We start from the raw sequence: 26,617 nt of genomic DNA, 5'->3' as shown, positions 1-26,617 counted from the left end.
AACCTGGAAGCTTTGGGAAGATTGCAGAGCCAAATCACGACAATTGAATGCCTTTTATACAATGCTTACCTGGGAATCAACTCCTGTGCTGGTGACACCAACATCTGGCAACACATGCTGGGGACTAGTTGGTACATCTATATCCAACATCGATGGAATTCTGTAAATGAGAGAGTGGCAACGCAAGCACGCACAGAGAGAGAGAGAGAGAGAGACAAGAGCACATGAACAAATGAGTGGCTTCCAACTAAGCTCTTGGAACTCTAATTTTTATTTGATGAAAGCTCTTGGAGCAGAAAAATTAAAACAAAACAACTCCGGTGACATTTGAAATGTAGCTTTATGATCAGAGAGCAAAAAGTATACCTGATGTACGGAAGCACTTCTGGAGGGCAATGGTGCTGCAGAAACAGCAGGTCAGCCTCGGTCACCAATGGCAAATCCTCGTCAAATTTCCTTGGACTACGGGTCTATCCATGATACATGCCACGGGGATTAGTGGGTGTAAATGTGTGCAGAACAATTGTGGGCTACAATCGTGAGCACGGTGCTGCTACAAGTGTCATAAATCATTCAAACTAATATGTATTTGGACTCACACAGAATGATGACGAAGGCCACGACTGCAATCCTTTAAAGAGCCGGTCACACAGGAAGTATTTTCCTTGGGTGGTAGGGGGGAGAACATGTTGAACAAATAAACCTCACAATTCAAATTTACGATACCATTATCAGCCAGGTACAAAAAGGCAATACATGCACTGCAGCTTCCCAGTGAAGCTGAACAACAGGAAAAAAGGTTGTGCTTCTTACGCTGCGGTGTCACGTAACCTGAAGATAAAAGAATGAAAACTTTAGAGAACAGGTTTAAATTTAAAGATGTTGCTCACCAAAAAGACGAGAAAAACTTTGTCTTTTGGCCTTCTCCGCATCGTAAACATGCTTCCCATCCTTTACCAGTGCTTCTGCCCACTACACACAAGTCACAGGAAAAGGACTCATACAGATGATTGTGAAACAAACAGGTATCGCCAACTCATGGCTGATTCTTTGGATCCATTCCCAAACTCATTCAATAACTTCGCTTTTTCATCCCAGTCACGATATGTCCATGCACATCGTCATTATGAGAACCATTTGTATTCATCTCACCAGACTCGGTGGTGTCATGGTTAGAGCGTCTGCTCCGAGTCTGGGCCGTCGGCACGTCAAACCCGCCCCCGGCTGAGTCAAACCAAGAAATTAAAAAATGGTACGTGTTGCTTCCTTGCGCGATGCTCAGCATTGAAAAAGATAAAGCACAGGCAAAAATAACATGGGTAGGCAACCACTGCACAGGCTTGATGGGCCTAATGGCCTCATCCTACATTTATGTTCCTTGTAAAGCAACTTGTGTAATAATTATTACGAGCAGAGTACCCGCCCTATGTGCGATCTTGTTCAAAGCATGGAACACGCTCTTCTGACACATACCTTTATTTTGGCGGTGCATCGGCAAAAAAAGAAATAAAAAAACCCATGAAGTTATGTGTTATAAGCAAAAACATACCGACTGACTTTATTCAAAACACCTCACTGCACTGAAAAACATGGGGACAGGAATACTGTACTGTTCTGTACTGTAAATGGAGGCGACTTGTAATACCCTCCCCCACCTGGAGGCGGCGCTACACGACACATTTACAAGGAGAATTTGTGTCCACTCCCCCTCCCCACAAGGCCACCAGCAAAAATAAAAACATCCTTACACTAAATGGGGTCATGCTGATCCTATGTAGAAAGTCTGGATGTAATCGGCCCACAACTGTAGAAGTAGTAGCACGACAAACAAAAACACACAAACACCTATCCATGAATTATATAGTGAGGATAAGGGAAGAAAGGGGGAGTGATGATGAATTTAATGTTCTGTCTTTATTTACTTTTAACATTGTTCTAAACAAACAGGGACAGGAACAACACAGGCATGATAGGCAGAATGGCCTTCTTATGCGCGAAACTTCCCTGTGTAATTTGGGTAACGTTAAGAACCGGAAGAAATGGGGAGGGGAGGACAGAGAGTTGGGGGTGAGGGTGCATGGAGTTGGAAGAGGGAGATTGAGACTTGGTGGGGGGGGGTTGAGGACTTCGGGTTGGAAAGGGGGTTGAGTGCTTGGGATTTGGGGCAATTGAAGACTTGAGAAAGAAGTGGGGAGGGGATGACCGAGTAGGCTTGAGGGGAGAGCAGAGAGGGGACAGAGTTGGGATCAAGGCTTTTGAGGGTTTTGGGGGGGGGGTTGAGGACTTGAAGAAAGGGGGAGGGGAGCACAGAGTTTGGGTGTGGTGGTGGGGGGAGAGTAGAGAGAGGACAGAGATGGGAGGGGAGTTGAGGACTTTGGATTGTGCATGCGTGCGTGTGTGTGTGTGTGTGTGTGTGTGGGGGGGGGAAGGGGGGGTTTAGGGACTTAAAGTCTCATTTTACATTACCAGTGCAGGCCCGTAGGTGCGTAAACGACGACTGGATTGGGGAATTTTTTTACCCCTCCTCACTCGCCCCCTCCTCTCTTCCCCTCTCTCGTGCCAGTACCCTCTCTCGTGGGTGAGGCATGCCAGTATGTGCAGCTTCGTTCCTTCACTCTCGTCAACGACGACTGGATTGGGGCATTTTTTCAATTAGATCGGACCAACCGTATCATAAATGGCCATAACTTGGGAAACACCTGGGAAACATACTCAGGTCCCCAGCGTCAATTGTGACGTCATATCAAACGAAGAAGAATTGTGACGCACCCTCTCTCTCCCCCCCCTCCTCGCTTCCCCCTCTCTCCCCCCAAGTCTTACCCCTCCTCTCTCGCCTCTCTCTCACCCCCCCTCTCTCGCCCCATCCTCTCTCCCCCTCTCTTGAATTGTGACGCCCCTCTCTCTCTCACCCTCCCTCTCTCTCGCCCCTCTCTCTGTAAATGTATTCACAAAAAAAAAACAAATAAATAAATTAACTTTAATTGTGACGTCATTCGTGACGTCATAGCACCGTGTCCTGTCATTGGTTTGGTAAATAAATGGCCATAACTTGGGCACCGCTTGTCCGATTAATATCAAACCTTGAAAAGGCATATACTCAGGTCCCCAGCGTCGATTGTGACATCATACCAAACGAAGAAGAATTATGACGTCAATCGTGTAAAAATAAGTAAACATTGTGACATCATTCGTGACGTCATAGCACCGTGTCTTGTCATTGGTCGACAGATAAATGGCCGTAACTTGGGAACCGTTCGTCCGATTGATATCAAACCTCGAAAAGGCACATCCGCGGGGCCCCGGCAATATTCCTGGCAAGTTTCAATCAGATCGGACCGGCGGTCGTCGAGAAACGGCGGTCGCAAACAGATAGACAGACAGACAGACAGACAGACAAACAGACAGACAAACAGACAGACAAACAGACAGACACACACACACACACACACACACACACACACACACACACACACACACACACACACACACACACACACACACACACACACACACACACACACACACACACACACACACACACACACACACACACACACACACACACTGCTGGAATTATAGATAGATGCAGAATTTCCATGGGTCTCAGATACTCCCATTGAGTCTTTTGGGTATTGAAGTTTTTGGGGTCCTTGGGGTATTTTTGGTACTCGGTGTCTTTTGGGTGTTTGGGTTCCTCGGGGTCTTTTTGGTCCTCGGGGTCGTTTCTGTCTTTTGAGTCTTTGGGGTATTTTCAGTCCTTCGGGCCATTTTTGGGGTCTTCAGGGTCTTTTAGGCCTTTTAGGGTCTTTGCGGTACTTTGGATCCTCGGCGTCATTTGGGTATTTTATGGGTGACGTCAGGTCAGCTGCCAACCGATGGGTAAACAGTGGATATACATCATTACATACGCTTGCTCCATTATATACACATTATTCGTCCCCTACCGGTTTCACCAGAGGGGATTATAGGTTTGCTCTCAGTCTGTCTGTCCATCCGTCTTCCTTGTGGTTTTTTAGACTTTTTCACATACCCTTTAACATGCTCAACTAAAACTTGGTACATGGCTTTATTATAAGTTACAGAACATGTTTCAGTTTCAGGGCATTTCATCAATTTTGCACAGAGTTATGCCCTTTTTGGACTGAGAAAATATCACATCGGTAGAGGACATGCACAGCAAATGTGCATGCAGAGATCCAACTTTCGTCCACTAAAACCCACATCAGTAACCATCATTTTATACCCCACATTTATCCATGAGTGTTTCGGTTCTCACTCACTCTTTGTCTGACCGCAACTCTCTCCCGCTCTCTATTCTTGCTGACATTGTCATCCCACATCCCCCCTCCCCCTAATTCACCTGCTCATCTGTCCTCTGTTTGTCCTGTCACCCTTTGCCATCAAGTTCTGCCACAATCCTAAACGAGCATCCGTAATAATAAACGTCAGTATGTTTGTCCATCATTCAGTGTGTGTGTCTCCTCTCCCAAGAAAAATGCTACAGTTGTACTGCTACAGTTGAGATGTGAGAAAATGCTACATTTGAGAGTTGTACTCTCATATACTATAGTTGATAACAGGCCCTACTGCAGTAGTCTGCAGAGAATTACGACAAGAAAGAAATGACAAACGACATACCTTTTTGCTTGGGAAAACTCCAAAACCATTAAACCTAGTGGCCCCAAACTTTGCATGCTTACTAAAAGTCTGTTCCCACTAGCACGATGCGCGGCACGATTGAAATTGTGGTCTAATCGTGGTGATCCTATCAGATCTTGAGGTCAGTCTTGGCAATTGTAGAAAATTTTTGAACGGTTCAAAATTTTTCTTCAATCAACACGATCAATTGTCAATCAGGATCGTATCAGATAGTATTGCATCGTAACAATGCGCGACAGATCGCATCTAATCGTGCTTCCAAATCGTGGTGATCGGGATCGATCTTAGACAAGACAAACACCACACTCTGTTGAGATGCGTTCTCAACTCTGTAAAAGTTCAAGAAACAATGAAGTCCATCGTCAGTTGGGCTGTATATATACCCGTCGGGGTCCAGTCGTAGCTCAAATCGTGATCACCCTCGATCATGATCGTGAAAGACATCGCGACCACAATCGTATCCTATCGTAACGGAGCGCATCAGTTCTTGATGAACGTATCGGAACGTATCTGCACGTACCAGATCGTCCCAATTTGGGGAACCCGATCGTGATGATCATGTCAGATTGAGACCCAATCGTGGACTCAATCGAAACAATCCTATCGGAATGTATGTGATCGTATCTGAATGGAAGATCAGACCGTGACACCTGAAATTGACAAATCGTGAACAGATCGCATCCGAGTGCAACAAATCGTATCAGAACATATCGACTCGCATCACCTCGTATCCAAACCTGAAATTTCAGAGAAATTCCATGATCAGCTACGAATGGCCAATCGTGGCATTCGTAACGGATCGCACAACAGTGGGAACCTAGTGTAAGGAACTCCAAGGTGGTGCATGAATGAAAACTGGGTATTTGGGTTAATTAAAACACCCCAGGGTCTTAATTCGCTGTTTTGTTCAGCCTTCTCAACAATGTCATGACTTGAAACAGGCCGCAACATTTTATTGACGATAAAGTGCCCAAAATGGGGGGGGGGGGTTCCACTTTCCTCAATCATATCATCGAATGCCTCATCAACATACCTACGAATCGCTGTCTACATCGTTTTGGTAAGTGCTATAGTTTTCAAATTAGGAGCTTGGAGCGATTTCATGCATTACATGATGAGATTTTCCATGATCTACTCTCACAGACTAATTAAAGTGCATAATCTAAATATAATTTGAGTTTGGAGGATTGATCACGTAGACGAAATAACTCGAAATCTGGAGTGACATCTGAGAATTTAAACAAATTTGCGATTTTATAACCAAGTGTATTTATTTAAGCAAAGCATTAAAAGCTTAACTTTTTCTGCTGTTCGGACGATTATGTTGAGTGAAGAAAAGATTAAGGAATGTACAGAAAGTGGATTTTTTTGGGGGGGAGGGGGGGAAGGGGGGGAGCAAGTACCATCATCAATGAGATGGCTATTGCTTGCCAAGCCAGCCGTTCCTTATCAACCATTTCATTGGAGTGCTTGCTTGAGTGCTTAAACCAGTTGCTGAGCACCTTACAGTCGATAGCGGTACAGTTTGCGTCCTGATCGGGATGTACAGTGGGCAGTTGCTACAAGGTAGAGGTACATATGGGTAGATTTGGATCTGTAAAGGGACTCTCTGTGGGTGTGCGTACATGCTTGGTTCAGGTGCCGTGGTGGCAAAGTTTCATCCTGTATCGTATGATGATGATGAGTGGTGGAGGTTTTAACTTTTAACACCAGCAGTGTAAGAGCGATCATGTCCTCCTTTGTCCTCGTGGCTGTTTCTAAAGCAATTGTTTTTTTGTTAAAAAAAAAAATGAATAGGGTGTGCTTTACAAAGGCTATATGGTTTCTCTTTGTGAGTTTCAAAGCAAAATAAATTTCATAACACCTGATTTCCAAGCTGTTTGCCATATCAACATGTCTTCTAAATTCCAGAGCCAAATTGTTTACACCCAACACATGATGATTGGCAGCTGTTTATGTACATCTTGGAATGTCTATAATGCAATGTTGTTTTTTTGATGTGTTTTTTAAATTCCCCCAAAATAAGGGTGAAAGCCACTCAAGGTTTTTTTTGTTGTATACAATACGTACTGTAGTTGGTAATGACACTGACTCCAATCAGCCGATTCCCCAAAAATTGCTGAAATCGGCCAAGCACTAATACATAGTGTATGTTGCTGATAAACCAAAACGGTGTCTTGGTGTCTCTGTCTCACCCCCTCCCCCTATCGAATGTTGGTTGTGTCCAGGCGGTAAATGCGTCCGGGCGATGTTTGTCTCTGGGCGGACGCGTCGGGCGGTGCTCGTCTCCGGGCGGACGCCTCGTGCGACGCTAGTCTCTGGGCGGACGTGTCGGGCAGCGCTCGTCTGTGGGCGGACGTGTTGGGCGGCGCTAGTCTCTGGGCGGATGGTGTTTGTCTCCGGGCGGACACGTTGGGCGATGTTTGCGTCCGGGCAGATGCGTCGGGCAGTGTTTATGCCCTGGTGGTGTTCAGCTCTGGACTGTGTTTATCTCTGGACATGTCTGGACAGTGTTTGTCGCTGGGCAGCATTTATAGTATGACCGGTAGAAAATGAATTTCAGACATTATTTTGTTTCCATCTTCACTGTTATTATTTGCAGAATTATTTAATGAGACAGTATGAATCGTAATTAACACTCCACCGAACGTCTGCCTTCCCTTCCCCCACCCCTCCTCACTCTCCCTCTCCCTCCCTCCTCTCTCTTTCCTCCTCCACCTCCTCAATCTCCCTCTCCCCCAGACCTCTCTCTCTCCCCCTCTTTTTCTCCCCACCTCTCTTCGTATTCCTGTCAGTGAAGCGATGAATGGTATTTGCTAGTATTTAAATAAAGGTTCTTCATCTATAATTCCCCAGAGGATGCACCTTGGTGTAACGCTTGCTGAAGGCACGACGCCGTGCCGTCTCGCTCACAGCCAGGCAGTAAAGGCGCGGTGCATTGGAAAACTCAGACGCGATCCACAGCCGGCCTTTCAGGCTGCGCAGCAAGTGCCACAGCATGGCAAGGCGTTCTCCGTGCTGATCCAAATGATGCATCATTAGGTAACACCAACTGCATCACACGATCAACAAGAATAATAATTAATTAATGTATGTATATATATATATATATATATATATATATATATATATATATATATATATTTGGTTGTTTTCAGGACACACGGCAAGTGTGTGACACGTGGCTCATGGAAGCACTTTCGACAAACGGTTGGGAACACACACTCACAAAACCACTTTAGAATGTCAACTCTATGGTAGTTATAGATTGGGCGTTCACCAATTTAGGTTCATTGTGCTGTAACCAAGACAACTTGAAAACTTGACTTTACATGAAAATGACATTTAACATTTCGACCCTGTCTCCACCTTCTCCATATGGTGGTTTCTTTTCTATGACTGCACTGCGACTCTTAACCACCCATGTTTCAGGCCAGCGGGGAGGACAGCACCAATTACGAGATATTGCTTTAAAGATAGATTTCATGTCCACTCTTCACATAACACCATCAAATCAGAAAATACATTGTAGTCATAGCTTTAAAAGTGTAGATTAGAAATATAAATTCGTCCTCACTCAGCGGGACACACCAGTGATTGCGAAGTTTCTAACTGGGCTGTAAAAATCACATATTACACGGATATGTCGGCAATGCCATCACAGGATGGAACTCAAACAGGTCGACAGGTGGCCAGATTCTCATTGGCTAGTCTATGTAATCAAATGATTCCCTCATGTTAAATGATTTGCTCTGCCTGGGTGAACGGGATCAACATAATGAGCTGTGTACTCCGACAGAAGCACGGAACAGGCCAACACAAGGTTAAATCGAGTGTCGGCAAGAGATATCGATGACCATCTCATCACGCACAATCCTTGAGGGTTATTTTGTTGAGGGAGTATCAATATTAATTTTAACATCAAAACCATTATGTTAACATTGAGGGGGGAAAAGGCTTCAACACTTAGATTCTATTGTCCCTTTAAAGGGCACAAGGACAACAGTAAAACATCAAGAGGGATAGTATCAAGGTAAGCAGCTGATGGTGGTAAAGATAGTGTTCCATACTCTTGACGGAGCACCAGACTGTCCACGGCAAGCTGTAAACATTTCCGTGGATCAGAACAAACCTCTGACAAGTTGAGGAAATGTCTGCCCTGAAGAGCCATTGAAATCGAACTCACACCAGTAAAGACAACGGAACGAATATTTATTCACTCAAACACTAAACTGCTCGTAAAGTGCAGACACCAAAAATAAAATCAGAAAAGAATATCATGATGGCGGCCTGTTTTGCATTGCCTTCCAATAATTTATTGTCCCACAATGCATAAGCTTACAGCCGACAGACTGAAAATCCCATTCACTGTGTCGACTTTTTTTTATCATCACGTAGAAACTTCTCCAAGCCTGAGAAAAATCAAATGAAGTAAAAAGTTGGTTAATGTGGAGATGATGAAATGATCAGGTGCAGGGTTATTAAAGATAAGGCACGGATCTCAAACTTCATCAGTAAGCACGGAACATTCAGAGAGTACAGAGGTGGAAAGAACCCTTGAGGACTTGGCTGACTAAGAAGTATACCGAGCCGTACGGTGGTTAATATGTTCACCAGGATCCAAACACCAAGTCTCCCTTAACTCATCACAGCCAATGCTCGTCATGGCCCTCTGGGTATGGGGATTTTGTAATTAATGTGGGTTTATTTCCAGACACTTTCTTCCTGCTCCAGCAATGCCACCACAGGTTTGCACTCCAAGAGTGCAGTTGTTTCTTTTAAGTGACAGAGTGACACTTTACAGTGGGCCGTGAAGGCTCACAGAGGGACCGCAGCTATTCTGATTAACATTCTGGAAAGCTTCCGTCGAGTCCAGCGACATCGCTAATCAGGCCAAGCTTGCGAGGAAATGAGCTGAAGCCGAGAGAAAAACAACAGCAATGGCAGAGCTTTTGTCCGATCGAGAAATCAACAGACATTTGATTATTTTGAATTATGGACGCTAACCAAACATGTAGCAAATGAAGGAAAACAACTTTCGCAATTAAGTGTTCGTGTTCCTTCACTCCAACACATGGCAGAGAAAACTAATTAAAGCAACCATCAGCTTTTGTAGCATCATGCGAGCTGAAAACACCCCAGTGTTCAGGAGGTGCACACTCGAGACCCAGCGAGCTCGAAGGATCAGCCGAACCAGCTGCACGTAAACATTCCTCGTGACATGTAGGTCGATGCTCTCGTGATTTACAACACCTGTGTTGTGTCCAACATTCAATCAGCACAAGTGAGACAAATTCAGGCACCGCAGAAAAGACCAAAGGCATTTGATTACATTGAGCATGAACAAGGCTGGCAGGATAGCTCAGAGGTTGCGAACTTACTTCTGAAGTCTAGACTGACTTAATGTCCCGATCCGATTATGAACTATCATCCAGATGCTTTGCAGAAAGGGTGTTGCACCAATCATTGCACCATATCCTTCAAAGCAGATGCTAATCTGGTTATCCTGTCTGCCAGCATTCACTTGTGGACATGAACGATACCACAGGAGCTTTCTGTAAAGAGTCGGCCATTGTGTGCCAGTACTAGTAGTATACTGGTGAAAATCAGAAATAAAAACGAACAGGTTACATAAACGAGAACGGAGCTGTCTGTTCACACACTGGTGCATAAAAATACCTTGTTGATGAAGTATGAGATCGAACAGTTTTAGTAATTTTAGGTGATAAGATAATTGATCGGTTTGAGATCCAGGTGGCATCCCACATATTATTCGAATAAGTTTTATCTGTGAAACAAATAATTTTTTAAGATTCGACTGAAAAGTATTACCCCATACAAGAGTACAAGATGATAAATAAGGAAGTACAAGGGAACAGTATAACAGAAAAAGAACATTTTGGGGAGGAAAATTCTTCAGTACTGAAACAATAGCATGATCTTTGGAAACCTTCTTTTCAAATTCACGAGCACGGAATTTCCATGATAATTGACCGTCAACATAAACACCGAGAAATTTAGTCCATTCAACTCGTGGCATTCTTTCATTATTCACCATGATCTTAACTTGGTCTAAATCTGGTTTATTTTATATTTTTTTTCGTAAAAATTATACAATTACACTTCTTCTTTGCGTTATTGCCTGGCGTTGATTTAATGGTTAAGATGGGTGGCTTAACATTGTAGTGTCTTGAGTTCAAACCCGTCAACAGTTTAATTAACACCAGGTGGAGTTGACTCATCCTGCCATCCTTCCAAGGTGAGCAAAATGAGTACCAGTTTACTGGGGTAATAACTATTCAGGGTAACCTGCGTCAGACTGGCGACATGTCCAGGACTGTACTCCTTGCTAATGAAACTGCCTCGGCAGCCCTATGCATCTTACGGCACAAAAGGAATGGTATTGTTATACTTTTTTGCATTAACAGATGGTCTATTTGCTCAAAACCAGTCGCACGTCTGTAAAGGATTTTCAATGACAACAGTACTTAATGAGTCTACGTTATTATCACTATGCAAAACATTTGTGTCATCAGCATATAAAACAAAAGAAAATAAACTTACAGTTGTGCGAATGTCTCCAATATATCAGGTAAACAATAATGGCCCGAGAAGAGAACCTGAAGGACTCCACAGGTAATATAAAATTCAGATAAAGACGATTGGTACTTTCTGCACTGGATGCGGCTATCTAAGGTCCATCAAAGGGTATTTAAATGGAAAATAAAGTCACAGTTAACTAATGTCCTTTAACAAACAAAGCATCAGATGGATTTGAACAATTGATGGAACAAAGGTTTTTAAGTTCCATAAGATTCACATTGGAACTCAAATCCAAGCTATGACCGGAAGTGCAAGTGTGCAAGAATTACTGAAGATGTTGCAAAGACATTCAAATTTGTCAAATGGTTTAACCACACCCATTATGACATTGTTTATGACCGGAATATAAAATGCAAATGCAGCATGCAATCAAAATCTATGGCTGGCCACATAAACAAAAACAAAAACAATAAGAATATTGCAGGTGGAAAAAAGACAAAAAATGAGGGTAAATTCCACCTTCACATGATCTCCAAAACCCATCTGATTCCATCCTCACATGATCTCCCAAACCAATCCAATTCCACCCTCACATGATCTCCCAAACCCATCCGATTCCACCCTCACATGATCTGCCAAACCCATCCGATTCCATCCTCACATGATCTCCCGAAACCATCCGATTCCACCCTCACATGAGCTCCCAAATCCATCCGATTCCACCCTCAAATTATCTCACGAACACATCCAATTTCACCCTCATACGATCCCCCAAAACCAGCGCATTTTGCTCACACAATATTAATCCACTTGATTTCACACTCACATGATCTCCCTAACCCACACGGTTTCTCCCTCACATGATCTCCCTCACTCACACGGTTCCTCCCCCACATGATCTCCATAACCCACACGGTTTCTCCTCACATGATCTCCCTAACCCACACGGTTTCTCCCTCACATGATCTCTCCAACCCACACGGTTTCTCTCTCACATGATCTCCCTCACTCACACGGTTCCTCCCCCACATGATCTCCATAACCCACACGGTTTCTCTCTCACATGATGATCTCCATAACCCACACAGTTTCTCTCTCACATGATGATCTCCATAACCCACACGGTTTCTCTCTCACATGATGATCTCCATAACCCACACAGTTTCTCTCTCACATGATGATCTCCATAACCCACACGGTTTCTCTCTCACATGATGATCTCCATAACCCACACGGTTTCTCTCTCACATGATGATCTCCATAACCCACACAGTTTCTCTCTCACATGATGATCTCCATAACCCACACAGTTTCTCTCTCACATGATGATCTCCATAACCCACACAGTTTCTCTCTCACATGATCTCCCTAACCCACACGGTTCCTCCCCCACATGATCTCCATAACCCACACGGTTTCTCCTCACATGATCTCCATAACCCACACAGTTTCTCTCTCACATGATCTCCATAACCCACACGGTTTCTCTCTCACATGATGATCTCCATAACCCACACGGTTTCTCTCTCACATGATCTCCATAACCCACACGGTTTCTCCTCACATGATCTCCATAACCCACACAGTTTCTCTCTCACATGATCTCCATAACCCACACGGTTTCTCCTCACATGATCTCCATAACCCACACAGTTTCTCTCTCACATGATCTCCATAACCCACACGGTTTCTCCTCACATGATCTCCATAACCCACACGGTTTCTCTCTCACATGATGATCTCCATAACCCACACGGTTTCTCTCTCACATGATGATCTCCATAACCCACACGGTTTCTCTCTCACATGATCTCCATAACCCACACGGTTTCTCCTCACATGATCTCCATAACCCACACGGTTTCTCCTCACATGATCTCCATAACCCACACAGTTTCTCTCTCACATGATCTCCATAACCCACACGGTTTCTCCTCACATGATCTCCATAACCCACACGGTTTCTCTCTCACATGATGATCTCCATAACCCACACGGTTTCTCTCTCACATGATGATCTCCATAACCCACACAGTTTCTCTCTCACATGATGATCTCCATAACCCACACGGTTTCTCTCTCACATGATGATCTCCATAACCCACACGGTTTCTCTCTCACATGATGATCTCCATAACCCACACAGTTTCTCTCTCACATGATGATCTCCATAACCCACACGGTTTCTCTCACATGATGATCTCCATAACCCACACGGTTTCTCTCTCACATGATGATCTCCCTAACCCACATGGTTCCTCCCCCACATGATCTCCATAACCCACACGGTTTCTCCTCACATGATCTCCATAACCCACACAGTTTCTCTCTCACATGATCTCCATAACCCACACGGTTTCTCTCTCACATGATCTCCATAACCCACACGGTTTCTCTCTCACATGATCTCCATAACCCACACGGTTTCTCTCTCACATGATGATCTCCATAACCCACACGGTTTCTCTCTCACATGATCTCCATAACCCACACGGTTTCTCCTCACATGATCTCCATAACCCACACAGTTTCTCTCTCACATGATCTCCATAACCCACACGGTTTCTCCTCACATGATCTCCATAACCCACACGGTTTCTCTCTCACATGATGATCTCCATAACCCACACGGTTTCTCTCTCACATGATGATCTCCATAACCCACACGGTTTCTCTCTCACATGATCTCCATAACCCACACGGTTTCTCATCACATGATCTCCATAACCCACACGGTTTCTCCTCACATGATCTCCATAACCCACACAGTTTCTCTCTCACATGATCTCCATAACCCACACGGTTTCTCCTCACATGATCTCCATAACCCACACGGTTTCTCTCTCACATGATGATCTCCATAACCCACATGGTTTCTCTCACATGATGATCTCCATAACCCACATGGTTTCTCTCACATGATGATCTCCATAACCCACACGGTTTCTCCTCACATGATCTCCATAACCCACACAGTTTCTCTCTCACATGATGATCTCCATAACCCACACAGTTTCTCTCTCACATGATGATCTCCATAACCCACACAGTTTCTCTCTCACATGATGATCTCCATAACCCACACAGTTTCTCTCTCACATGATCTCCCTAACCCACACGGTTCCTCCCCCACATGATCTCCATAACCCACACGGTTTCTCCTCACATGATCTCCATAACCCACACGGTTTCTCTCTCACATGATCTCCATAACCCACACGGTTTCTTCTCACATGATCTCCATAACCCACACGGTTTCTCTCTCACATGATCTCCATAACCCACACGGTTTCTCTCTCACATGATGATCTCCATAACCCACACGGTTTCTCTCTCACATGATCTCCATAACCCACACGGTTTCTCCTCACATGATCTCCATAACCCACACGGTTTCTCCTCACATGATCTCCATAACCCACACAGTTTCTCTCTCACATGATCTCCATAACCCACACGGTTTCTCCTCACATGATCTCCATAACCCACACGGTTTCTCCTCACATGATCTCCATAACCCACACGGTTTCTCTCTCACATGATGATCTCCATAACCCACATGGTTTCTCTCTCACATGATGATCTCCATAACCCACATGGTTTCTCTCACATGATGATCTCCATAACCCACACGGTTTCTCTCACATGATGATCTCCATAACCCACACGGTTTCTCTCTCACATGATGATCTCCATAACCCACACGGTTTCTCCTCACATGATCTCCATAACCCACATGGTTTCTCCTCACATGATGATCTCCATAACCCACATGGTTTCTCCTCACATGATCTCCATAACCCACATGGTTTCTCACACATGATCTCCATAACCCACACGGTTTCTCCCTCACATGATCTCCATAACCCACACGGTTTCTCTCTCACATGATCTCCCTCACTCACACGGTTCCTCCCCCACATGATCTCCATAACCCACACGGTTTCTCTCTCACATGATGATCTCCATAACCCACATGGTTTCTCTCACATGATGATCTCCATAACCCACACAGTTTCTCTCTCACATGATGATCTCCATAACCCACACAGTTTCTCTCTCACATGATGATCTCCATAACCCACATGGTTTCTCTCTCACATGATGATCTCCATAACCCACACGGTTTCTCCCTCACATGATGATCTCCATAACCCACACGGTTTCTCCCTCACATGATGATCTCCATAACCCACACGGTTTCTCTCTCACATGATGATCTCCATAACCCACACGGTTTCTCTCTCACATGATGATCTCCATAACCCACACGGTTTCTCTCTCACATGATGATCTCCATAACCCACACGGTTTCTCTCTCACATGATGATCTCCATAACCCACATGGTTTCTCTCTCACATGATGATCTCCATAACCCACACGGTTTCTCTCACATGATGATCTCCATAACCCACACGGTTTCTCTCTCACATGATGATCTCCATAACCCACACGGTTCCTCCCCCACATGATCTCCATAACCCACACGGTTTCTCTCTCACATGATGATCTCCATAACCCACACGGTTTCTCTGTCACATGATGATCTCCATAACCCACACAGTTTCTCTCTCACATGATGATCTCCATAACCCACACGGTTTCTCTCTCACATGATCTCCCGAACCCACACGGTTCCTCCCCCACATGATCTCCATAACCCACACGGTTTCTCCTCACATGATCTCCATAACCCACACGGTTTCTCTCTCACATGATCTCCATAACCCACACGGTTTCTCTCTCACATGATCTCCATAACCCACACGGTTTCTCCTCACATGATCTCCATAACCCACACGGTTTCTCCTCACATGATCTCCATAACCCACACGGTTTCTCTCTCACATGATCTCCATAACCCACACGGTTTCTCCTCACATGATCTCCCTAACCCACATGGTTTCTCCTCATATGATCTCCATAACCCACATGGTTTCTCTCACACATGATCTCCATAACCCACACGGTTCCTCCCCCACATGATCTCCATAACCCACACGGTTTCTCTCTCACATGATCTCCATAACCCACACGGTTTCTCTCTCACATGATATCCCTAAACCACATGATTTTGCCCACATACAATCTCCTGAAATAACCACATTCCACCTTCTGTCATTTGGCACATTGCGTGTTTGTGCTGTACGCAGGTCGGGTGAAGGTGTTTACTTGGTTTTTTTTGTACGTACCGAAAGCGTATGTGCAGGTTGTCAGAAAGCTGCTGCTTAGCCATCAGGCAGGTCTGCCGGGACTCGCACAGTCGCTTATGATTTCCCATCATGAGCAGCAGCTGATTGGCATGGCTCACACAAAGGTCAGGAAGCACGGAGGGGTCATTCAAATTCTCTGCTCGCTTTTGGTTTGCGAGAAAACCCTGCATACATCAAAGGAAGTCGAGCAAAATTGTGGAGTTAGGCATGGAGAGGGTCAATGAACACAATCCAGTCTTTCACATTTGTTGAATGGATGACAGTCATTGATTTAGGAGGTGGCAATTCTCAAACATCTTTGACAAAATTTAAGTCATCATCTGAGATCAGGGATATATTATACTCTTTACATTATTGTTGCTGACAAAGCAGTTTCTTAGCACAGGTTATGTTGGATGGTTTGGTTGTGCTGAGTGGTTTGACAATGCCTACCTCACAGCTAGTCAATCAGTCAGTCAAGGCAGGAATTTGCAATTTGTTCAGGGTTCCGGTGATAGCTCGCCCTTCTCGTCATGAAGGACACAGTGGGATATTTAACATCTACAAACTAATACTAGCAGGTTATGCCAACATTACCAACCAACCTACTAATGCCAACATTACCAACTAATGCGAAGACATCTGGCTTCACGTCCATCTGAGGGACGGCGCACTTTGTGATGCAATGCCCCACATGCCAAACATCAACAGGACAGCTTATAGTCAGGTCAGGAATCAAACCCAAAATAGAAACTCCACCGGTCAAAAGTTTTAGAACACCCCCATTTTTCAGGTTTACTGAAATTTAAGCAGTTCAAGTCCAGTGAATAACCTAAAATGGTACAAAGCTAAGCAGTAAACTGCCAGAGGTTTAAAAAAAACAAGTTTAGGTCACCAAAAACTGAAAATAATGTAAATTTCAGAGTTGTTAAAAAAAGGCCCTTTTCAGGGAATAAGTAATGGGTTAGCAATTGCAGCTGTTCTGCAGCAATGGAAGTAAATTAAGCCTTGAAAGTTGATGCAAACAATTCCTACAGGTGTCCCAACTTTTGTTGATTGGTTACAAACCCTCTGTCTGAATAAAAGCAGTGTTGGAAGAGATTGTGTTGCTACACCCTCTGAAGGATTATCTGGCCAATATTGCACTGTAGGAAGTAGCATATTGCTCTCATAATGGTGAGAAAAAGACAATTAACAAAGGAAATCAGACAGACCATTATAACCCTTAAAAGTGTACGCCTTTCCTTTAAAGAAATTGCAAAGAAGCCAAGGTGTCAGTGAGTCCAGTTTCCTACACCATCAAAAGGCACTTGGAAACTGGAGGAAACTCTGACAGGAAGAGGTCTGGAAGACCCAAAGCCACAACACAATTAGAAGACAAGTTTCTGAGAGTTAGCAGCTTGCGTGATAGGCGGCTCACAGGACAGCAGCTTCAAGCACAGCTTAACACTGGTCGAAGTAAGGAAGTCTCGGTTTCAACGGCAGGGGTGCAAATCAACATATTTATCCACCGGCCAGCAGGGCCGGTAACTAGAAAAAGTTACCGGCCCAGAAGAATTTCTACCGGCCCGATAAAATAAAGACAAAAGTCACAAATTTGATATCAAACACTTTAAATATACTCACATGAGAGTTTGATGAGTGAGGTTGGTTGGATGAGTGAGTTTGATGGATGAGGTTGGTTGGATGAGTGAATTTGATGAGTGAGGTGGGTTGGATGAGTGAGTTTAATGGAGGAGGTTTGCAGAATGAGTGAGTTTGATGGAGGAGGTTGGGTGGATGAGTGAGTTGGATGAATGGATGAGTGAGTTTGGTGAGTGAGGGTGAGGGGATGATGCAGGGAGGAGGAGGTTGTGGGTGATGGGGGGGGACCTTTTTTGTGAGGGTGATGGGGGGCAGGGTGGTTGTGAGTAGTGTTGGGGGGGGCATTTTTGTGGGTGATGGGGTGGTTGATGGACGATTGGGGGGGGGGGGGTTGTGAGTGATGGACGATGGGGTGGAGGACAATGGTGGGGGTACTACTCGTCCAACCAACATCACAAATAAACTCACTCATCCACCTAACCTCACCAATCAAACTCACTCATTCACCCATCTAACTCACTCATTCACCCAACCTCACCCATCAAACTCACTCATTCATCTAACTCACTCATGAACCCAAAAGCCTCAAAATCACTCATTCACCTAACCTCACCCATGAAACTCACTCATTCACCCAAATTCACTTATTTAACCAACCTGGGCATGAGAAAATACGTCCAAACCGCGCCAAACTGTCAAATCTCGTGCAATCACGCGTGATTTGGAACGAGATGAAAACAGACAAAATGGCGGCCGCAGAATTACCGGTGATTTCTGCGGACAAAAGCAGTACTTCGAGTTGAGAAAACTAGTGGAGAAGCTAGTACAAATTGTACAAAATAACAGGAATCACCGGTGATTTGCCAGCCGGGCAGGTAAGGCAGTATTGTGTACCCGCCCAGCACAAAAGTTAGGCGCCATTGGCGACTGGGCGGCCATTAATTTGCACCCCTGAACAGTGAAGAGAAGACTTCGAGCTGCAGGTTTGACAGGTCAAGTGGCAGTAAGAAAGCCATTGCTAAGATGGAAAAATAAGAAAAAGAGGCTTGCCTGGGCCATAAAGCACCGCCGGTGGACGACTGAAAACTGAAAGAAGGTCTTCTGGACCGATTAATCAAAATTTGAAATATTCGGTTCATCAAACAGGGTTTTTGTATGCCGTCGAGTAGGCGAAAGGATGGTTCCTCAGTGTGTGACACCAACTGTCAAACATGGAGGAAGAAGCGTGATGATCTGGGGCTCTTTTGCTGGATACAGAGTTGGCGACTTGCACAGAGTGACAGGCACCTCGAATCAAAAGGGCTACCACAGCATTTTGCAGCACCATGCAATACCCTCTGGTCTGGTCAGGGGTTCATCATACAGCAAGATAATGACCCAAAACATACCTCCAGGCTATGTCAGAACTACCTTAGAAGAAAAGAACAAGACGGTAGGCTTCAAATCATGGAATAGCCAGCAAAGTCTCCAGACTTAAACCCCATCAAGCTGGTTTGGGATGAACTGGACAGAAGGGTGAAAGCAAAGCAACCTACAAGTGCAACACATTTGTGGGAACTTCTGCAACAGTGTTGGGAAGAACTTTCCGAACAATATTTGATTTCAATTGAAGAAAGAATGGCACGAGTATATTCGGTTGTTATATCTGCAAAAGCTGGCTACTTTGATGAGTCAAAAATTTAGATAAAATTTTGTTCAACAAAACGATTCCCTGATTTATTTTTTTATCTGCAATTGTTTATTTGTTCTATACTTTAATTTCAGAGTACATTGAAACATTAAACTGCTTAAATTTAAGTAAAAACTGGAAAAATGGGGGTTTTCGAAAACTTTTGACCAGTAGAGTAGCTCAAAGGTAAGTGCATAGTGTGTGCACCACTGCGTCATACAGACCAGGTCTTTGCACCAAATTTTGATTTAGTCCAAACTCTATAGTATTCATTTCACTGACTTGCACTGTTGAATATCATTTATTTCCCAAAATGCAGTTCAACCATCTCTTCCTTCACATTTTTCCCTCGTAACTGCGCCACGTACAAAGCAGAACGTTTTAACTTCTTCTGACGTCAAAAGCCGAGTCTTCAAGTGTGTTTTGTCCAAGTATAGCCTTGGACTGACAACAATCTCAACAACCCTTCACTCTCTGGAGAGCAACCAGCTGCATCACAAAAACCCACACATAACTTGTCTCGACAGCATGGAATGAGTGAGCCCCCCCCCTACCACCACCACCCCAATTGAGTTGTGTTTAACTCATTTGCCCAAAAGTCATCAGTGGAACCATACTAAAAGGGATGGAACACCAATCCCGTCAATCATTAAACTTCAAAGTTAGCTTATCACCTGTAATCCCAACGGTAACAAAACACTTCCTAATTCTCCAAAGGGTCATCTTTTCAACAGCTCTTTCAAATCTGCTTATTATTTTGGATGCTTGTCTGACAGATTAATCATGGAAACAGCATGGAAGCAAGAATGATCAAATGTAATAATCAGGCCAGGAAATTCTATACCAGCTGGAACATAGTTATAGCTGACATCTGTGGGACACTCAAATGTTAATAATCCAGTTTCAAAGATAAAAACCAAGGCTGACTGTAAAACAGGGGTGGCAATAAAAGACTGGTGTTATATGTATACAAGCTGGGTTACCTGATGAAGATCGGGTTATTTCGACTACAGTAAAATATCAATAAGATTGATGTTTAAAGCAAGAATTAACCCGGGAGTGCATCATGACAGTGTTGGGACAAATGGTCTCACTCAAAGGCTTTATTGTGACAATGACCTGCCTCCTGTGAAAGTAGCGTGGTCCAGTAAATTTCGGGGCCATAGGCCGAAGGGTGTGGAATCTAAACTACCAAAGAGCCGTCGTGTGTGTTGTTGGTAGTTATCTCCATATGCAGGTTTCAAAAGGTGGAAAGGAGCCCTCCCAGGTCTCAAAGTAACCACCTTCATTTGTGTGCACACATACATACATGTATACTATATATACATATATGTTGTCATTTTTCTCAGAGACAGCCAAACGGATCTTCATCAAACTTTCAGCGGCTCAGTGATTGCCAGAGAGTGTTTCAGGCCAAAAAAAAAAATCGTGCCCAAGCCTAGCCAGCGATGTGAAGGGTAATATTAAAGGATCCCCAACTGCATTCCATAGTGGGTGAGGGGAAGAGTTTCAGGTCCCATAAAAAATATCAAAAAAAAAAAACTATTTGATTTCAAAATGCCAATGGGATTAGAATAGCACCAGGCAACACCGGGTACCCCTGCAAGTTGTATACAAGCAAACTTTACATTAATCACTTTTCCCTGGATAAATGTCGTGAAAACTTCACAATAAAAAGGAAACACTTTATAGAAGCAATCTGCAGCTCATGAAGGGGCTTGCACATGTATTACGTGCAGGAGAAGGACACCGCGAGACATCAATGATACCTCGACACGAAAAAGAAAGATGTTAATGGAAAATAAACAAATCAACACAATCGTATGCGATGCGAACCTGAGATCCAAACGTCATGGTCTATGTTTCCGGATGGGAACATCAAGCACACCAAACCAGTCAATCCTTCAATGCAAAAGGTTCCAAATGGGATCACAAACCACGGTGTGTACAAAGTGATTGGCAATGGAAGAGATTTTCAACATCACAATTAATGTGGCCCTTCTGTTCCAAAAGGAGTAACTAATAATAATCGTAATAATAATAATAATACTAATAATAATAATAATACAAACTGGACGTGCCAATTATGACTGCGAGCAGTTATGCAGGGTACGGGACGACGATGCCTTCCCATGCTGCCCGTTGGGATGACGATGACGATGCCGACCGTCCTATATTTCTCATGGCTGGTCCGTCCCAAGGAATGACACTTATAACTGTAGGCAGGGATTTATACATGGGTGCTTACAAAAATGTGAGCCACGAGGAATAAAGTGTGATAAGTATGATGTCATAGTTTACACAGTTTGGCAGCCACATTGCATCAATTTAAAAAATGTTTTGAAAATGTTTTTCTCTCGAACCACTTCACCGATTGAAGCAAAGCTTGAAGTACATCATCTGCTACCCGTGTGGAGAAAGTTGTGATCACAATGATGTCATAGGACACATGGTTTGAAGGAAAACTTTTAACAATAATTTTCTCTGAAATCATTGAACTGATGTTTTCGCTATCAAAATTATATCGCCATGGGTACTCGGAGATGTACCTGAAGTTTCGCTTCTATTGATTCAGCAGTTTGACAGAAGGAGATTTTTAAAGGCTTTAGCTTCAATCCAATACAGCTTCTTAAAAAAAATTAAATGTTGAAGGCTCCAGTCACAGACTAAATCGTCTACCAGGCGATGCATGACGTCATCACGCCCGGCGATGACGTCATGCATCACCTGGATATTGCATCGGGAAGGAGCAATGTACATAAACTAGAACTGCCACTTTATAACTGCTGGCAGTGATGACCGAGTACCAAGACGTTCCCCTTTGATGCGACCCTGCTTTGATCGGACACCTGACCCTGACCCATGACGTTCTTCATGATTATTCAATTTAATTTAGAATGGGATTAAAATAAATTCAATTCAAATCAAATGGAAGACCAAATAGGTACAGTCCTGCATTGGAGTCATAAGAAGGAACCCAAACAAGTAAAGAGCAAAGATAGAGTCATCAGGAGGAACCTGGATAGGATGCACATTTCAGCTGCTACTCCTCTACCCTCAAACCCATCCAGCACAACCAAGTGAGGCTTATTCGAAAAATAAAAAAATAAAAACAGAACCCAGATTCGAAATATTTTATTATTCTGTCTGCAACACAATGTATCCAATCAGGTTGAAATTTAAAACACATATTCCACACCATTTCTGTTCTTGTGTATGGCAGCTTGGCTGCCGGGGTAGCTATCATTTCTTGGAAGCGTGGCTTTGCCGCTGATGCTGTGCCCCTCCACCAGTACACTGGTACTCATTTCGCCGACCTCAGATGGATGACAGATCGAGTCAACCCCACCTGGTGTTACTTCAGCAGCCAATGGGGCTCCAACTCAGGACCCTAAGATCCTAAGCCAGCCACCCTAACCACTAAGCCAACACCAGGCTTATATTCTCCATCACTACTAGATCATAATTGTGAAGTTTCATGTCAATTGATGAAGCGGTTCAAGAGAAAGAATTTTTTAAAGATTTTTGCTCAATCTAATATGGCTGCCAGATCATGTGACATCATTTTTTCAGGAATACCCTGTTATCCCCAAGGTTTGGGGAACATTTGTGTGAAGTTTCCCCTTGATCTGTCCAGCTGTTCTGGAGAAGATTTTTTATAGGTTTTAGGGTAAATCCAATATGGCTGTCAAATCATGTGACCTATGATGTCATGTCATATGTGTGAACATTTAGTTCCTCATGGATAGGTGGTCAGCCTCGATCTGTTCAGCCATTTCAGAGAAGATGAATTTTTGAAGGTTAAAAACAAACAAACAATAAGGCTGCCAAATGAGGACAACTTCATCAATATTAATTTTTTTCTGTGTACCAAATGAATTAATATTTAATTTATACATAGGATGATACGAGTCGACACCTGCCGCCATCGTGATCGCAGTTCGAATTTACATAGATAAAGAAGTGTGCAGTTCAAGTGGGCCATATAGTCAGCTTTAAATCCTGACACATAACTTCACAGGGAGTTAAAACAGAAGGCAAAGCAAGTGCCAATAACAATTATTTTGGCCTATTTCAACAGCTACCAGCAGCACTTCAACCCTTTCTACCAGCACTTCATCACCCAAATCTCCAACAACCACCACCTCACAATAAGGTAAGATATTTTGCAATAATACAGTACTATTATGATACGAACACTTATTTTAATGTATATTTAATAATGCTGCACCATTCCATAAAAAACATGTATAAAAAAACAGCAAGAAAGGCTGTTTTTGGGTCAGTTATTTGGGAGCCTGAAGCATATCCCAAATTTCCCCATACATTTAATAATTCCTCTAACACGAGGATATTCCAGAACATATCCCCCGTGTTGGAGAAATTTTTACTGTACTTGCCATGTGCCAACTTTCAATTTTTCCTTGGTGCAGTTTCAGAGCTACATAGATCCCAAGTTTTTCTGTTTTTTTTTCCAACATGGCTGCCACACCACATGACCTATGACATCATAATTATCATAAAAACATTCTCCGTAGGAAGTCGCTCCCGTGATGAAAATTTCGTCTCAATCCGACAAGCGGTTGTGGAGAAAAACACCAAACTTCTGTGCAGACAGACAGACAGACAAACAAACCCAAATGCAATACCCTCCTCATGAAGGAAGAGTATCTGAGGGTAACTACAAAGCATCTGAAGATGCAAATCCCGTCCAGGTCGGTTTTGTACTCGAACTAAACTTGACGAAAACAGCAGTTTAAAATAAAAAAAAAAAATTGTACATTTTATTCATTAGTGTTCTCCATAATCTCATTATAAAAGGTGTGTTGAAGATTTGATGACAAAAGCTAAATTAGTGAAAATGTTATGGCCCAAACAGACACATACACCAACACAGAGAAGTGATTGCAAACCCCAGTCTTCCACAATGCAGGGGACGGGCTAATAATACTCAACGGAACAGAAACAATAGGGTACCAGTCTGTAAAGCTTTGGTTCCCTAATCATTTATATGGCACCTTTCATGTTGGGTTTTCTTTTGAGAGAGTAACAGGTCTTGGGAAAATGTATAAAAAGAGGCTCATGGATTGTACATAGAGGAGAAACATCAAACTAAAGCGGCACTCGGTGGAGCGCCTACCTCCGCCAGGCTAAACAGTTTACGTTTTGTATCCCACTCTTAAATACCGAATCTGGATCCGGATCTGAACCAAATTCAGATCGACTTGTTCTCGTCACCTAAATAACTCATTCACAATTTTTTGAAATATCATGCTATATATCCATCGTTGTTGGCCCCATCTCTCAATGGCCAAGAATCACTGGAAAAAAAATTCTTGTATTCAGATCGTCACCAAAATTGAATCAATTCTTCCTTGTCACACACCCAACCTCTCCACCAAATTTTGTCTGTTTGTTCGTCTGTGAACAGGATATTTCAACGAGTTGTGGACAGAATCAGGCAGACAGACAGAGACGTGAAAACATAACCTATGCCCACCTTTAGTGGCGGAAGTAATAAATTGTTAGAAATGAATAAATATGAAGACAAAATACACCCGAGCGGGTTTGACTTCAGCTCAGATACAAAACTTGATGCAACCGAGTGTTAATCAACCTTAGTGACTACGGAAAGTGAAAACAGAATTCAAATTGAATTTAAAATAAACGCGTGAGGCCGCTCGAAGTAAAAATCTCCATATTCTAGGAATCATTCCCATCATTATTATACAATTTTCAAACCCGTGTTTATGGCCGTGAAATAAATACTCTAAGTGTGTGCATTTAATGGCTGTATCCAGGACAGAGCTGGACCCCAACTAAAAAAGACCCTCGGGCCACCGAGAAGCTCAATCACTTGCTGCCAGACAACTGCACGTCTGTGCGGCCTCACGTGACCAGCCAGCTCGCCGTCAGATGAAATGCCCCAACAAAATCTTAAAACGTCCGTTTTTCAACGGAATTCTTTCAGATACTTGTCGAGCACATCCCCAAACCATCTAAAATATAAACATTAATCTCACAGATGCTACGAATAAGCAGTTCCTCAGGAGAACAGGTTACGAGGTGAAGCAGTGAACGGAAAGCATGTGGTGTCCCTTCCAGAGTCTCACAGTTATTTGAATTGAATATATTTTCGTCATGAAAAGTGTGTTTCTGAGCGGATTTACACGAATATCATCTTCATTAAACGTGTAGCTAGCTACACAAGAAGGTCCCAAAAGTAAAAACAGAAATCAACTACAACTTAAGACAGCCTCCTTATATGGCATGGAAACCCATGGAAGCTACCCCTCGCTGCAATGCTTTCCACACAGACCGAGTATATAAACATTCAATTTTCACAAAACTTGATGCAACCGAGTGTTAATCAACCTTAGCGACTTTGAAAAATGAAAACAGAATTTAAATTGAACTTAAAATAACCCGCGAAGCCGTGTTGAAGTCAGCGGACCTAGTGTTGCCCAATAAACAGGGCCAGACGACACAGGTAATGAGAAACTAGTTGGTCAAATTAAATCTGCTTAATAATCCCAATTAAACCCATTCTGCATTATAGGTGCCCGATGCTTCCTTATAGGCCATTCAACCAATCGGTCATTTTGCACTTGATGACCCTGTAACCTTGACCCTGAGGCGAAAATGTGAAAAAGGGCTCAGACGATCTATAGAGAGCAACTAGTATTATCATCGTGTCAAGTTAGAACTCAATCGGCCGAGACATCTCGGAGGAGATAGAAAAATAAAAATTGTTGACGGACGGACGGAAGGACCTGAGGACATCGAACGGTTATATTAGGTCAGCGAGCTGACCTAATAACAGATAGAGAATGAGATGTCGTCAATTTCTTTCAATGCAGTTTTGAGAAATAATTTTCATTTGGTTCCTGGGATTTTGGAGGCCATGTTGTCTTTTGATTGCTTCTTCATCCCAAGTTGCCCTTAATAAATTAACAGTCAACCACAATG

The 26,617-nt window shown here is 43.5% G+C and overlaps 1 protein-coding gene across 7 annotated transcripts in view; it reads right to left on the bottom strand.

Annotated features, from left to right (window-relative positions):
* Positions 1–26,617, bottom strand: part of LOC147013304 (RB1-inducible coiled-coil protein 1-like) — a 126,080-nt gene that overhangs the window by 73,826 nt on the left and 25,637 nt on the right. For all 7 annotated transcript variants that reach the window (XM_085855010.1, XM_085855012.1, XM_085855009.1 and 4 more), the window contains exons 9-14: positions 16,396–16,580; positions 7,525–7,711; positions 891–972; positions 600–664; positions 367–470; positions 70–160 (exon numbers count right to left, since the gene is read on the bottom strand). In XM_085855010.1, coding sequence (XP_085711136.1) covers positions 70–160; positions 367–470; positions 600–664; positions 891–972; positions 7,525–7,711; positions 16,396–16,580 — 714 coding nt within the window. The remainder of the gene's footprint in view (positions 1–69; positions 161–366; positions 471–599; positions 665–890; positions 973–7,524; positions 7,712–16,395; positions 16,581–26,617) is intronic.

Source organism: Eptatretus burgeri, chromosome 14 (assembly GCF_056783735.1).
Source record: "Eptatretus burgeri isolate ZD-2024b chromosome 14, Ebu_testis_v1, whole genome shotgun sequence".
NCBI lineage: Eukaryota > Metazoa > Chordata > Myxini > Myxiniformes > Myxinidae > Eptatretus > Eptatretus burgeri.
Note: the sequence above shows the minus strand (reverse complement) of the source record. Positions and strands in the feature narration are given on the sequence as shown.